Source organism: Oncorhynchus kisutch, linkage group LG11, assembly GCF_002021735.2.
Source record: "Oncorhynchus kisutch isolate 150728-3 linkage group LG11, Okis_V2, whole genome shotgun sequence".
Lineage (NCBI taxonomy): Eukaryota > Metazoa > Chordata > Actinopteri > Salmoniformes > Salmonidae > Oncorhynchus > Oncorhynchus kisutch.
The window spans coordinates 17,340,966-17,356,019 of NC_034184.2; the positions used below are offsets into that span (position 1 = coordinate 17,340,966).

A 15,054-nucleotide genomic window follows, 5' to 3' on the forward strand; every position below is an offset into this window, starting at 1 on the left:
CAGTGTCTTATTTATTATTATTATTATTATTATTCTCCAATCAAAACTTACTTAGTGCCCCCAAAAGGCTAGAGCCTGACCTGATCAGATAACATAAGGTGTAAGAGAAATTAGCTTTAAATCGGGAACATTTTCTCTCAGCCCAATGACAAAATGTACTGTATAGAATAGGAAGAAATATGCTTTAAACTCAAAAATCATCTCTCAGCCCCATGGCAAAATTTGTGGAATAGTAGGAAATCTAATTTAAAACGGCAACATTTTCCCTCCGCTCCATGGCAAAAAGTGTAGAATTTGCTATAAACAGCATATTTTTCTCTCTGCCCTTTGGAAAAATGTTTAGAATTGTTAGCCTGGCCTCAAAGACTAGACATAACATAGTAGAAGTAAATCTGTGACACTCTAATTAGTATGATATGTTACGTTTGGTATGGTTAAATAAGACATAAGGTTACTAAGCTAAAAACAAAAGGTGGGAAGTTGGTCGGGATGATGGGTGGGCATATAAAACAAACATCTAGCAATGCAAAGGTTGAGTGTTCACATCATGGGCAACTATTTATTAATTTGCAACTACTTAGTACGTTAGCTAACCCTTCCCGTAACCCCTAACCTCTAGCCTAGCTTAAATTAACCAACTAGTCACCTAGCTAACATTAGCCACAAAAGTGTTTAATTTGTGACATATCATACGAATTGCAATTCGTAATATATCATACAAAATGGGTAATGGACATCCACAAATTCCATACGAAACTTAACATATCATGCTATATTGAGGGAGACAGATTTACTATGTTATGTCTACCCCTGAGTCCAGGTTGGAATTGCAGGAAGTTAGCTTAAAAAGAAAATCTCTCCACTGCCATGAGCGGAGCCTCCAAATTCTTCTTGCCCAGGGCCCCAGATGTGGTCAGTCCAACACTATCTCCACGCTGTGACCCCAGGCTCTGATTGGATGTCTCACTGGACCCCACCTCCACCGTGCTGACCACATGCGCAGCCTGAAACACATGCACCCGGTTCACCACCCTCTTACTCAACACACAGTCAAACACCTTCCGGAATCCCTTCCGGAAGTGTTTGGACACCAGGGCATACACTATAGGGTTGAGGCAGGAGTTAGCATAGGCCACAAGGTGAGAGAGAATACGAAGTATATAGGTGGTGTGGTTTAGCGGAAAGTGACCAAACCACATACACAGTATAACCAGGTGATGGGGAAGCCAGCAGAGGCAGAAGAGCACCGCTACGATAATAATCATCTTGGTGACTTTCCTCTTTGCTCTCCTGGACTCAGACATGTCCTTCATGGGGTCCACTGTGGTCCACAGGTAGCGGATGGTTCTGGCGTAGGTCAGGCTGAGGATGAGGACAGGGATGAGGTAGCCGAAGAAGAAGGTGCAGACGTCCATAAGGCGCCTGTCCTGGAACTGCCAGGCGGGGATGCAAACCACGGTGCCGTCCAGGTCCATCTGTCGGTAGTAGCTCAGGTATGGGCCAGAGAAGACCAGAGACAAACCCCACACCACACAGATGGACGTCAGGGCGTTACGATGGGTCCTCATCTCCCTGGAACGGAGAGGGTAGCGGATGGCCAGATACCTTGGGGGTCAACAATAGGAAGAAGAGGTGGACTCAGATAGTTGGACAGACAGGACTTAGTGATACATAATATAATACCCAGGTATGTCTTCCTATAAGAAAAAGTGCCCTGTCAGATTGGTAGCATTTTCTTATGAATACATTTTTATTTTCTCCTGTCCCGTAAAGAATTGTCCATCAAACTTGCTAATTTCTCATTTTGAATCTTGGAAAATCACCTCTCCCCGCTACTCTGCCTCCACACGAGCGTGCACTGCAGTCGTCTGCCTGCTGCTGCACAAGCAGAAGTTACCAGCGCCTAGCTGTAGAAATGTTATAAGCAGGGTTGAAAGTAGATGTAATTTATTTCCATTACACGACCTCCTACATAGACAAAAAATGAGGTTTCCACAAGGCTTCTTAGAGAAGGATGATTGTTCTATCTAGAACCATAAGGACTCAAAGAACCATTTTGAGAACCCAGTTCTCAAAAGGGTTCTTTGCTCTTTTAGTGATCATTCAAATGTAGGGGCGGTGCATTACAATATTTTGGGGCATGGTTTGCAACCAGGTCTTTTTGTGCAACCGTGAGTGAGAGTGTTATTCCAGTTTCTTTAATATGTCGTGTTGTATAATTTTATTAAATAAAAAATATAAATGCAATGTGTAGTCCCATGTTTCATGAGCTGAAATAAAAGATCCCTCAAATTTTTCAGATGCAAATTAAGTTTATTTCTCTCAAGCTTTATGAACAAATTTGTTTACATCTTTGTTAGTGAGCATTTCTCCTTTGCCAAGATAATCCATCCACCTGACAGGTGCGGCATATCAAGAATCTGATTAAACAGCATGATAATTACACTGGTACACCCTGTGCTCTGGACAATAAAAGGCCACTTTAAAATATGCAGTTTTGTCACACAACACAATGTCACAGATGTCTCAAGTTTTGAGGGAGTGTGCAATTGGCATGCTGACTGCAGGAATGTCCACCAGAGCTTTTGCCAGAGAATTTAATGTTAATTTCTCTACCAAAAGCCACCTCCCAACATAATTTTAGAGAATTTGACACTACGTCCAACCGGCCTCACAACCGCAGAACATGTGTAACCACGTGGTCTGGCTTCTTCACTTGCGAGATCATCTGAGACCAGCCACATGGACAGCTGATGAAAATGTGGGTTTGCACAACCGAAGAATTTATGCACAAACTGTCAGAAACCGTCTCACGGAAGCTCATCTGTGTGTTCGTCATCCTCCCCAGGGTCTTGACCTGACTGCAATCCGACGTTGTAACGGACTTCAATGGGCAAATTATCACTTGCAATTGCTGCTGGCACGCTGGAGAAGTGTGCTCTTCACAAATGAATCGCGGGTTTCAACAGTACCGGGCAGACGTTTGGCGTTGTGTGGCCAAGTGGTTTTCTGATTTCAATGTTGGGAGGCATAAGCTACGGACAACGTACACAATTGCATTTTATCTATGGCAATTTCAGTACACAGAGATACCATGACGAGATCCTAAGGCCCGTTGTCGTGCCATTCATCCGCCGCCATCACCTCATGTTTCAGCATGATAATGCACGGACCTATGTTGCAAGGATCTGTACACAATTCCTGGAAGCTGAAAATGTCCCATTCTTCCATGGCCTGCATGACATTTCAGCCATTAAGCATGCTTGGGATGCTCTGGATCGACGTGTACGACAGTGTGTTCCAGTTCCCACCAATATCCAGCAACTTCGCATAGCCATTGAAGAGTGGAACAACATTCCACAGGCCACAATCAACAGCCTGATCAATTCTATGTGAAGGGGATGTGTCACGTTGCATGAGGCAAACCTTAGAAAATGGTTCTTTATAGCACCATACAGGTTCCTTTTAAAACATTATGTGCATGGTTATTTGTAGGACCTTCAAAAAAGGGTTCTATATAACAACAAAAAGGTTTCTGCTATGGTTACAAGCCAAATAACCCCTATTTGTTACTATTGAGAACCACTGTTTTTTTGTGTGCTTGTGTGCACTATGGGCCTAATCTTAGAAGTACATATAGAATCCCTTTTAATTTCATAAGATGTGTAGGCCTAGTAGAACACATGTCAATTAACTTAAGACAAATGTATTACCTTTTAATGTGGCATAAAAACAACCAGTCACAATGTTTTCATCTGATTGCCCTGTGCAGGTTCGTCCACACACAAATTAATTCCAGCAGCCAAATTCTGCTCTGTGCATCTGCCATTTGACAAATGGAAAGAAACATATTTTAAAGGTCCCAAACAGTCATTCTGATTCCCATATAGAATAGCCTTTTGCGTGACTAAAACATCTCCCATAATATTCTTTCACAATAAAAATGCAAAAAAATTGAGAAAAATTTCAGTTTTTCTCACATGTCAAACTACCAGGAAGTTTAAAAAGGCAGACTATGTGGGTGGGGAGGTATTAGGATAAGTGGGTGGGGAGCTGACTTTGACTGACAGTTCTTTGAAAATGCCTATGTCAAGCACCATGGACTCAGTGAGTAGTGTTGTAGTGGTATTATCTCAAGCAAATTTGCGGATGTAACCGATGTGAAATGGCTAGCTAGTTAGCGGGGTGCGCGCTAATAGCGTTTCAATTGGTGACTTCACTCGCTCTGAGACCTTGAAGTAGTTGTTCTCCTTGCTCTGTAAGGGCTGCTGGCTTTTGAGGAGCGATGGGTAACAATGCTTCGAGGGTTGCTGTTGTCTATGTGTGCAGCGGGGCGAGGAGAGGGACAGAAGCAATACTGTTACACTGATACACAAAGCAACTCAAACAACATTGATATGTATGCAACATACAATCATGTCATACATTACATCATGGTTTCAAAAGTTATTTGCTTATCCAACTGTTTGGTTAACAGCATTAATATAGACACAATTTTGGCTGTATAATTTTGCTAACTAGCCCAAATGGAACTGTCAGCACTGACAAGTTAGTTCACCTTGGACAATTTCCACCTCAACTTATGATTGAATATATAGTATATTGAGTATCAATGATGTCAAGACAGCTGTGTCGATTTTCTGTTTTGGCATGTCTCTTGATGTAATGACTTAACAACTGCGTAAGAGTTTTGGGCAACCCTTCCTCCCATTTTGTTCCATGCTGTCTGAAGACCGAGCTAGCCAGTGAGGGGGTTCGATTAATCATGCTCGGGCGCCTGTGTAGGCGTGTTGTGCACCAGGTGAAAGTTGATTGCATTCCTTTTGGGTCCGGGCTGCCTCCGGAGCCTGATCCAGGTGCCCCTTTCGAAGCCCACGCAAAGTCAGCTCAAAGCAAAGTGACATAGGAGCGCTCCTGAGTGGCGCAGCAGTCTACAGCACTGCATCTCAGTGCTAGAGGCGTCACTACAGACCCTGATTTGATCCTGGGCTGTATGTCAACTGGCTGTGATCAGGAGTCCCATAGGGTGGCGCACAATTGGCCCAGTGTTGTCCGGGTTTGGGGAGGGTTTGACCAGCGTAGGCCGTCATTGTAAAATAACAATTTGTTCTTAACTGGCTTGCCTAGTTAAATTTAAAAAAGGAGCATGTGGAGCAATGAGTAGGATTCTGTGTTTTCACATGCAACAGGGATTGCTTTTGAGCTTTATCTACCATCCCAATGAAAACAAGTGAGAACATTTAAAAATAGATATTATGGAAAAGAGATGTATGTTTCTGAATGATGCACCCTGCTGCCTTGTTGACAAAAATTACTCTGTATAGATTACTGTCATGATTTGAGAAGGGCACTCATGCTTCTCCCTCCACCTTTTCACCAGATCACATTAACAGGCCTTTGCCCGGTTTCCATCCGGTCAGCATAATTGAATCCGCCCAATTACTAGCTAGCACCAGACACAAATGAAAGCGGAAATCTATAAGTATCTTTGCCTTAAATCTCAAATTATATTTGCTGACACGCTGCAGTAAAGTTTTGACACTACCTAGTTATGTAAACCACACGCCTCTGAACACGACTTCTGTGGTATATATTTTAATTAGATAAGATATTTTTTAACCTTTATTAAACTAGGCAAGTCAGTTAAGAACAAATTCTTATTTAAAATGACAGCCTAGGAACAGTGGGTTAATTGCCTTGTTCAGGGGCAGAACAACATATTTTTACCTTGTCATTCAATCTAGCAATCTTTTGGTTACTGGCCCAAAGCTGTAACCACTAGACTACCGGCCGCCCCAATAAGAATAAGGTGTTACCATTGGTGTATTCAAATTTGAGATTTTGTGATGTCACACAATGTCCTTTATAATCCCTATTTCTTTTCACTTTGAGCACCTGCCCCTCAGAAGGTCTTTGCCCTGCCCTGATTGTACCCTAAACACTGATGTTTTTTTTAATTTTAATTTTGATTTTTTTTTCATCTTTATTTAACCAGGTAGGCTAGTTGAGAACAAGTTCTCATTTGCAACTGCGACCTGGCCAAGATAAAGCATAGCAGTGTGAACAGACAACACAGAGTTACACATGGAGTAAACAATTAACAAGTCAATAACACAGTAGAAAAAAAAGGGGAGTCTATATACATTGTGTGCAAAAGGCATGAGGAGGTAGGCGAATAATTAAAATTTTGCAGATTAACACTGGAGTGATAAATGATCAGATGGTCATGTACAGGTAGAGATATTGGTGTGCAAAAGAGCAGAAAAGTAAATAAATAAAAACAGTATGGGGATGAGGTAGGTAAAAATGGGTGGGCTATTTACCGATAGACTATGTACAGCTGCAGCGATCGGTTAGCTGCTCAGATAGCAGATGTTTGAAGTTGGTGAGGGAGATAAAAGTCTCCAACATCAGCGATTTTTGCAATTCGTTCCAGTCACAGGCAGCAGAGAACTGGAACGAAAGGCGGCCAAATGAGGTGTTGGCTTTAGGGATGATCAGTGAGATACACCTGCTGGAGCGCGTGCTACGGATGGGTGTTGCCATCGTGACCAGTGAACTGAGATAAGGCGGAGCTTTACCTAGCATGGACTTGTAGATGACCTGGAGCCAGTGGGTCTGGCGACGAATATGTAGCGAGGGCCAGACGACTAGAGCATACAAGTCGCAGTGGTGGGTGGTATAAGGTGCTTTAGTGACAAAACGTTTGGCACTGTGATAAACTGCATCCAGTTTGCTGAGTAGAGTGTTGGAAGCAATTTTGTAGATGACATCGCCAAAGTCGAGGATCGGTAGGATAGTCAGTTTTACTAGGGTAAGTTTGGCGGCGTGAGTGAAGGAGGCTTTGTTGCGGAATAGAAAGCCAACTCTTGATTTGATTTTCGATTGGAGATGTTTGATATGAGTCTGGAAGGAGAGTTTACAGTCTAGCCAGACACCTAGGTACTTATAGATGTCCACATATTCAAGGTCGGAACCATCCAGGGTGGTGATGCTGGTCAGGCGTGCGGGTGCAGGCAGCGAACGGTTGAAAAGCATGCATTTGGAGTAGTTGGAGGCCACGGAAGGAGTGCTGTATGGCATTGAAGCTCGTTTGGAGGTTAGATAGCACAGTGTCCAAGGACGGGCCGGAAGTATATAGAATGGTGTCGTCTGTGTAGAGGTGGATCAGGGAATCGCCCACAGCAAGAGCAACATCATTGATATATACAGAGAAAAGAGTCGGCCCGAGGATTGAACCCTGTGGAACCCCCATAGAGACTGCCAGAGGACCGGACAGCATGCCCTCCGATTTGACACACTGAACTCTGTCTGCAAAGTAATTGGTGAACCAGGCAAGGCAGTCATCTGAAAAACCGAGGCTACTGAGTCTGCCGATAAGAATATGGTGATTGACAGAGTCGAAAGCCTTGGCAAGGTCGATGAAGACAGCTGCACAGTACTGTCTTTTATCGATGGCGGTTATGATATCGTTTAGTACCTTGAGCGTGGCTGAGGTGCACCCGTGACCGGCTCGGAAACCAGATTGCACAGCGGAGAAGGTACGGTGGGATTCGAGATGGTCAGTGACCTGTTTGTTGACTTGGCTTTCGAAGACCTTAGATAGGCAGGGCAGGATGGATATAGGTCTGTAACAGTTTGGGTCCAGGGTGTCTCCCCCTTTGAAGAGGGGGATGACTGCAGCAGCTTTCCAATCCTTGGGGATCTCAGACGATATGAAAGAGGGGTTGAACAGGCTGGTAATCGGGGTTGCGACAATGGCGGCGGATAGTTTCAGAAATAGAGGGTCCAGATTGTCAAGCCCAGCTGATTTGTACGGGTCCAGGTTTTGCAGCTCTTTCAGAACATCTGCTATCTGGATTTGGGTAAAGGAGAACCTGGAGAGGCTTGGGCGAGTAGCTGCGGGGGGGGGGGGGGGGCGGAGCAGTTGGCCGAGGTTAGAGTAGCCAGGCAGAAGGCATGGCCAGCTGTTGAGAAATGCTTGTTGAAGTTTTCGATAATCATGGATTTATCGTGGTGACCGTGTTACCTAGCCTCAGTGCAGTGGGCAGCTGGGAGGAGGTGCTCTTGTTCTCCATGGACTTCACAGTGTCCCAGAACTTTTTGGAGTTGGAGCTACAGGATGCAAACTTCTGCCTGAAGAAGCTGGCCTTAGCTTTCCTGACTGACTGCGTGTATTGACTGTATTAGAGAGGAAGAAACGAAGCCAAAGCGTTTACTCTGCCCGAAATCTGTCCACAAAAACAAGACCACGAAGTGCGGTATTTTTGTATGGAGATCAAGGAGAGAGTATTGAATTTGGTCAACAAAAAATTGCTGATATCTAATCAAAGCAAACTTTATTTGTCACCTGCGCCGAATACATGTGTAGACCTTACCATGAAATTCTTAATTACAAGCCCTTAACCAACAGCGCAGTTCAAGAAAGAGTTAAGAAAATATTTACCAAATAAACTAAAGTAAAAAACTATAAAAAGTAACACAATAAAATAACACTAATGAGGCTCTATATACAGGGGGTACTAGTACAGAGTGAATGTGCAGGGGTACAGGTTAGTCGAGGTAATTTTTTACATGTAGGTAGGGGTGACGTGATTATGCATAGATAATAAACAGCAAGTAGCAGCAGTGTAAAAAACAAATGGAGGGGGTGTCAATGTAAATAATATGGTGGCCATTTTATTAATTGTTCAGCAGTCTTATGGCATGGCGGTAGAAGCTGTTAAGGAGCCTTTTGGTCCGAGCCTTGGGTGCTCCGGTACCGGTTGCCGTGCGGTAGCAGAGAAAACAGTCTGTGACCGGAGTCTGACATTTTTTGGGGCTTTCCTCTGACACCGACTAGTATATAGGTCCTGGATGGCAGGATGCCTGGCCCCAGTGATGTACTGGGCTGTACACACTACCCTCTGTAGCGCCTCACGGTCAGATAACGAGCAGTTACCATACCAGGTGGTGATGCAACCGGTCAGGATGCTCTCGACGGTGCGGCTGTACAACGTTTTGAGAAACTGAGGACCCATTACCACATATTTTCAGTCTCCTGAGGGGGAAAAGATTTTGTCATGCCCTCTTCACTACTGTCTGGTGTGTTTGGACCATGGTAGTTCATTGGTGATGTGGACACCAACAAACTTGAAGATCTCAACCTCTCTCGACCTGCTCCACTACAGCCCCGTCGATATTAATGGGGGCTTGTTCGGCCCGTATTTTCCTGTAGTCCACCATCAGCTCCTTTGTCTTGCTCACATTGAGGGAGAGGTTGTTGTCCTGGCAGTCTCCGGACTCCTCCCAATAGGCTGTCTCATCGTTGTCAGTGATCAGGCATATCACTGTTGTCATCATACTTAATGATGGTGTTGGAGTTGTGTTTGGCCATGCAGTAGTGGGTGAACAGGGAGTACAAGAGGGGACTAAAGCACACATGGCTGAGGGGCCCCAGTGTTGATGATCAGCGTAGCAGATATGTTGTTGCTTACCCTTACCACCTGGGGGTGGCCCATCAATAAGTCCAGGATCCAGTAGCAGAGGGAGGTGTTTAGTCCCAGGGCCCTTTGCTTAGAGATGAGGTATGTGGGCACTATGACGTTTTTTGAACAGCATTCTTTCATAGGTGTTCCTTTTGTCTAGGTGGGAGAGGGTAATGTGGGTCTAGGGTATCCGGGAGGATGCTGTTGATGTGAGCCATGACCAGCCTTTCAAAGCACTTCATGGCTACCGACATGAGTGCTACGGGGCGATAATAATTTAGGCAGGTTACCTTCGCTTCCTTGGTGGTCTGCAAGAAACATGCAGGTATTACAGACTTGGTCAGGGAGAGATTGAAAAATTCAGTGAAGACACTTGCCAGTTGATCCGCGCATGCTTGGAGTACACATCCTGGTAATCCGCCTGGCCCCGCGGCTTTGTGAACGTTGACCTGTTTAAAGGTCTTGCGCACATCAGCTACCGAGAGCGTTATCACACAGCCGTCTAGAACAACTGATGCTTGAAGTTTCCTAATGGTCAGGTTGTAACCAATGCAGTGATATACAGTACCACACTTACTCATTCAAGGGTTTTTCTTTCCTTCTTAAATCATTTGTGTAGTGATTAGGTAAGGGTTGTATACAGAAGATAGCCCTATTTGGTTAAAGACCAAGTCCATATTATGGCAAGAACAGCTCAAATAAGGAAAGCGAAATGACAGTCCATCATTACTTAAACCTCTACGGGATCGGTGTCCCTATACCGGGATGGTTTAGCTAACGTGCGCTAATGTGATTATCATGGTGTTGTAAGTAACATCAAACTTTCCAGGACATAGACATGTCTTATATAGGCAGAAAGATTACATTATTGTTAATCGAACTGCACTGTCCAATTTACAGTAGCTATTACAGTGAAAACATACCATGCTATTGTTTGAGAGTGCACAACAACAAAAAACTCCCGGCAACTGGTTACATTCACCTCTGAAGTGAAATAATGTACTTACATTCAGTAATCTTGCTCTGATTTGTCATCCTGAGGGTCCCAGAGATAAAAATGTAGCATAGTTTGTTTGAGAAAATCCATCTTAATATTAAAATGTAGGAACTGGGTTCTACAGTTTGAACCCCTGCTGTCTCTGGCTCCACACCCACCCCGCCTGGCCATCTAGATGTGTGAAAGTTAGTCAATAAGCTAATGATCCATCATGTATGACATTCCTGGGAGTGTGTAAACTTACATTTTGTATTACCATATAATGTTTATATGTTCTCTATAGTTATGTACTTGAACTGTATCAATTGACCAATTCGGCACATTTGGGCGGACTTGATAAAAAATATTGTCTATTATTGCAACGCTTCACTGGATCAATCTGAAACGTTGCACAGACACCTCTGTCACCTAGTGTTGTAACTTTAATGTGTTACAGAGTTAATGTTTAAGTTAATTCATTGAGCTGTATCTAAAGATATTTATTTACAGTTATTTACACATGTAATTGTATTGGTTAGTATTGAATTACACTTTTGACTGCAAGTTCCAGAATTCCTTGCGACAGGAATGAGAGAGATAACGCGCCAGTTACGTGCAGGTGCAAAGTGATTAAGCTGACTTTTTCACTAGCATCTTGTTTGCATTGCTCTGTAGAATCTAAAGTTGTTAATTGTAACGTGAACAAGTATTATTACTAAAAGAAGCTTTCATATCAAACCCGACGTCCTGAGTCATTACTTTGAAGACAGTTAATCTAAAACCTAGTGGCCAAAATCTAAATTGCGCCTAAAATGCAATATTATATTATGGTCTTTCTCTTGCATTTCAAAGATGACAGAACAATTGTTTTTTGAAAACACGTTTTTTTGTTTGTATATCTTTTATGTTTCATATTCTCATTAATTTCACATTTCCACAAACTTCAAAGTGTTTCCTTTCAAATGGTATCAGAATATGCATATCCTTGCTTCAAGTCCTGAGCAACAGGCAATTAGATTTGGGTATGACATTTAGGCAAAAAAAAGGGGGTCAGATCCTTAAGAGACATGAAGGTCAGGCAATACGGAACATTAAGAACTTTGAACGATTCTTTAAGTGCAGTCGCAAAAACCATCAAGCTCTATGATGAAACTTGCTCTCATGAGGACCACCACAGGAAAGGAAGACCCAGAGTTACCTATGATAAGTTACTTAGAGTTACAAGCCTCAGAAATTGCAGCCCAAATAAATGCTTCACAGAGTTAAAGTAACAGACATATCTCAACATCAACTGTTCAGAGGGGACTGCGTGAATCAGGCCTTTATGGTCGAATTGCTTCAAAGAAACCACTACCAAAGGACACCAATAATAAGAAGAGACTTGCTGGGCCAAGAAGCACAAGCAATAGACATTAGACATGTGTAAATCTGTCCTTCGGTCTGATGAGTCCAAATTTTAGATTTTTGGTTCAAACCGCCGTGTCTTTGTGCTTTGTGAGACGCAGAGTAGGTGAACGGATGATCTCCCCATGTGTGGTTCCCACCGTGAAGCATGGAGGAGGAGGTTTTGTGGTGTGGGGGTGCTTTTCTGGTGACATTGTCAGTGGTATACTTAGAATTCAAAGGCACACTTAACCAGCATGGCTACCACAGCATTCTGCAGCGATATGCCATCCCATCTGTTTTGCGTTTATTGGGACAACCATTTATTTTTCAACAGGACAATAACATCTCCAGGCTGTGTAAGGGCTATTTGACCAAGAAGGAGATTTATGGAGTGTTGCATCAGATGACTTGGCCTCCACAATCACCTGACCTCAACCCATGGTTTGGGAAGAGTTGGACCACATAGTGAAGGAAAAGCAGCCAACAAGTGCTCAGCATATGTGAGAACTCTTTCAACACTGTTGGAAAAGCATTCCAGGTTAAGCTGGATGAGAGAATGCAAAGTTTTTGCAAAGCTGTCATCAAGGCAAAGGGTGGCTACTTTGAAGAATCTAGAATATAAAATATACACTACCGTTCAAAAGTTTGCGGTCACATAGAAATGTCCTTGTTTTTGAAAGAAAAACACATTTGTCTATTAAAATAACATCAAATTGATCAGAAATACAGTGTAGACATTGATAATGTTGTAAATGACTATCGTAGCTGGAAACGGCTATTTTTAATGGAATATCTACATAGGCGTACAGAGGCCCATTATCAGCAATTATCACTCCTGTGTTCCAATGGCACAACGTGTTAGTTCTGTTCAAGGAGTAGTACACAGCATTGTACGAGATCTTCAGTTTCTTGGCAATTTCTCACATGTAATAGCTTTCATTTCTCAGAACAAGAATAGACTGACGAGTTTCATAAGAGAGTTCTTTCTTTTTAGCCATTTTGAGCCTGTAATATAACCCACAAATTCTGATGCTCCAGATACCCAACTAGTCTAAAGAAGGCCATTTTTATTGCTTCTTTAATCAGGACAACAGTTTTCAGCTGTGCTAACATAATTGCAAAAGGATTTTCTAATGATCAATTAGCCTTTAAAAATGCTAAACTTGGATTAGCTAACACAACGTGCCATTGGAACACAGGTGTGATGGTTGCTGATAATGGGCCTCTATATAGATATTCAATAAAAAAAAACAGCCGTTTCCAGCTACACTAGTCATTTACAAATTAACAAATTAACAATGTCTACACTGTATTTCTGACCAATTTGATGTTATTTTACACTGTAGTGTATTTTGATTTGTTGAACACTTTTTTTGATTACTACATGATTCCATATGTGTTATTTCATAGTTTTGATGTCTTCACTGCAATTCTACAATGTAGAAAATAGTAAAATAAAGAAAAGCCCTTGAATGAGTCGGTGTTTCCAAACTTTTGACTAAGTGGAAGACGTTGCATTTCGGCAACTTGTATATGTTATATCGGAGTTGTGCCTGTTGCTCACACGCGTATCTGCCCGCTCATTGGCTACAATGTTCCCACCTGATCTCGCATCCTCTCGTCTGCCTTCCATCTTTTTATGGACATGTATTTCCATCCTTAGAGCTGGTCACTCGGCTTGTCAATATAATCTTTGGCTGTGTAGAGCCAACACCTCCACATTTTTTAAATATTTTTAAGGAACTCAGAGTGTTCTTTCAAATGGTTTAATTGGTCAGAGAGTGTCCCTGAACAAAATGATCTAGATTGACTAACATGCACCCTTTCTCACTTTCCCTCTGTAGGCTATTTGCCTATAGACCATCTTCATACCATTACAGTACTGTATATAAATGGGGTAAAAAGACTGATCTTCCGCAATGAACAAGTATTTTTCAGCAAAAATGTATATTGATAATATAACAATAAAATTATTAAACTACTTAAAATTTTATCTTTCACAACATACGACCCATTTAAACTATCATGACCCATTTCAACTATATATATATAGTTGGAGTTTAATGAATTTATTGTTACATTGTCAATATACATTTTTGCTGAAAAAAAAAAAATATAACAGTTGTTAACGGTAAGTGAAACGCACCTGTCCAACGACACAGCGGTGAGCGTAAAGATGCTGGCATACATGGTAAGGTAGATGATAAAGTGTACGACTTTGCACAAGACCGGTCCAAATACCCATTCATCCATAGTGTAGATAGTGGCTTGAAAAGGTACGCAGAACACTATAAAGCACACGTCTGCCACGCCGAGGTTCAGAATAAATAGGTTTGTTGTTTTGGTGTTCATCTGTCCGTTCCAGAGGAGGACAGTGAGCACCAATCCGTTCCCCAAGGTACCGACGAAGAAGATGAGCGAGAAGACCAGAGAAATGATAACTGATTCCGTTCTCCAGTTCGCAACAGTTTGGTTCTGCACAGAGTTATTCATTGTTATTTTTTATTAAACTCCTTCATAAATCTGAGGTTTCGGTATTTTAAATCCTTTATTTAGTGAATTTCATAAACGCATTGTTCATTTTCAGATGCTGCGTAACGCGCACATGTTCTAAGCATCGAAAAATACTTGGTTGTTCAAAGAGGTGGAAAGTTTAAGCATCCACCCCCTGTCTAGTCTAGTCCTCCTATCTCGGACAAAAGGGGGATAGTGTTTTCTGTCTCTGGCTGAGCTAAGAGGGGTGTCCTTCCTCTTTCTCTCTCTGTCACACACCACCTACGATAACATCTCTTTTCACCGTCTTGCATTTTCACTCAAGCGTATTATCAATATCAAGCCACATTCACATCCTTCCCATCTTCAGTATAATTCCTAGAGTATATATTTTTTTATCTGCCCATGTACAGTACATTATGGGGTTACTATCAAAAGGATGTAGATTTATGGCTGTTTCCCAAACTATATAGTCCATAACTTTTTACCAGAGCCATATAACTTTCTTGTTTTCATCCAGCTCTTTCTGTGGATGTTGTCTGGTGTTTCTTATTTTCTCATAACAATAAAGCTTCATTGATTGCTTTATTGAATTTATTTTCCATTAAAATACAGATTTTATGCTGCTCCAACCGGAGACAACCGTGTCTCACTTTCGTTGAGAACCTTCTACTTCTCTCCTTAATTTCAGCATGAGAGGAAGGGTAAGAAAACATGGTCATTGGTATTACT

General features: G+C 42.3%; 1 protein-coding gene across 1 annotated transcript; it reads right to left on the reverse strand.

Moving 5' to 3' along the window:
• Positions 1 to 842: 842 nt before the first annotated feature.
• Positions 843 to 14,322, reverse strand: LOC109898921 (galanin receptor type 2). The gene is made up of 2 exons (XM_020493976.1): positions 13,976 to 14,322; positions 843 to 1,605 (listed from the first exon to the last, which is right to left on the reverse strand). The coding sequence occupies exons 1-2, from the start codon at positions 14,320 to 14,322 to the stop codon at positions 843 to 845; spliced, it is 1,110 nt and encodes a 369-aa protein (XP_020349565.1).
• Between the last annotated feature and the right edge of the window lie 732 nt (positions 14,323 to 15,054).

Excerpts from the sequence above, each read along its gene's own strand:
- LOC109898921 (XM_020493976.1), bottom strand. The coding sequence starts at position 14,322 with ATGAATAACTCTGTGCAGAACCAAACTGTTGCGAACTGGAGAACGGAA. Across the intron at positions 1,606-13,975 it reads ACCGCTGTGTCGTTGGACAG|GTATCTGGCCATCCGCTACC; the intron begins GTGCGTTTCACT and ends TTGACCCCCAAG.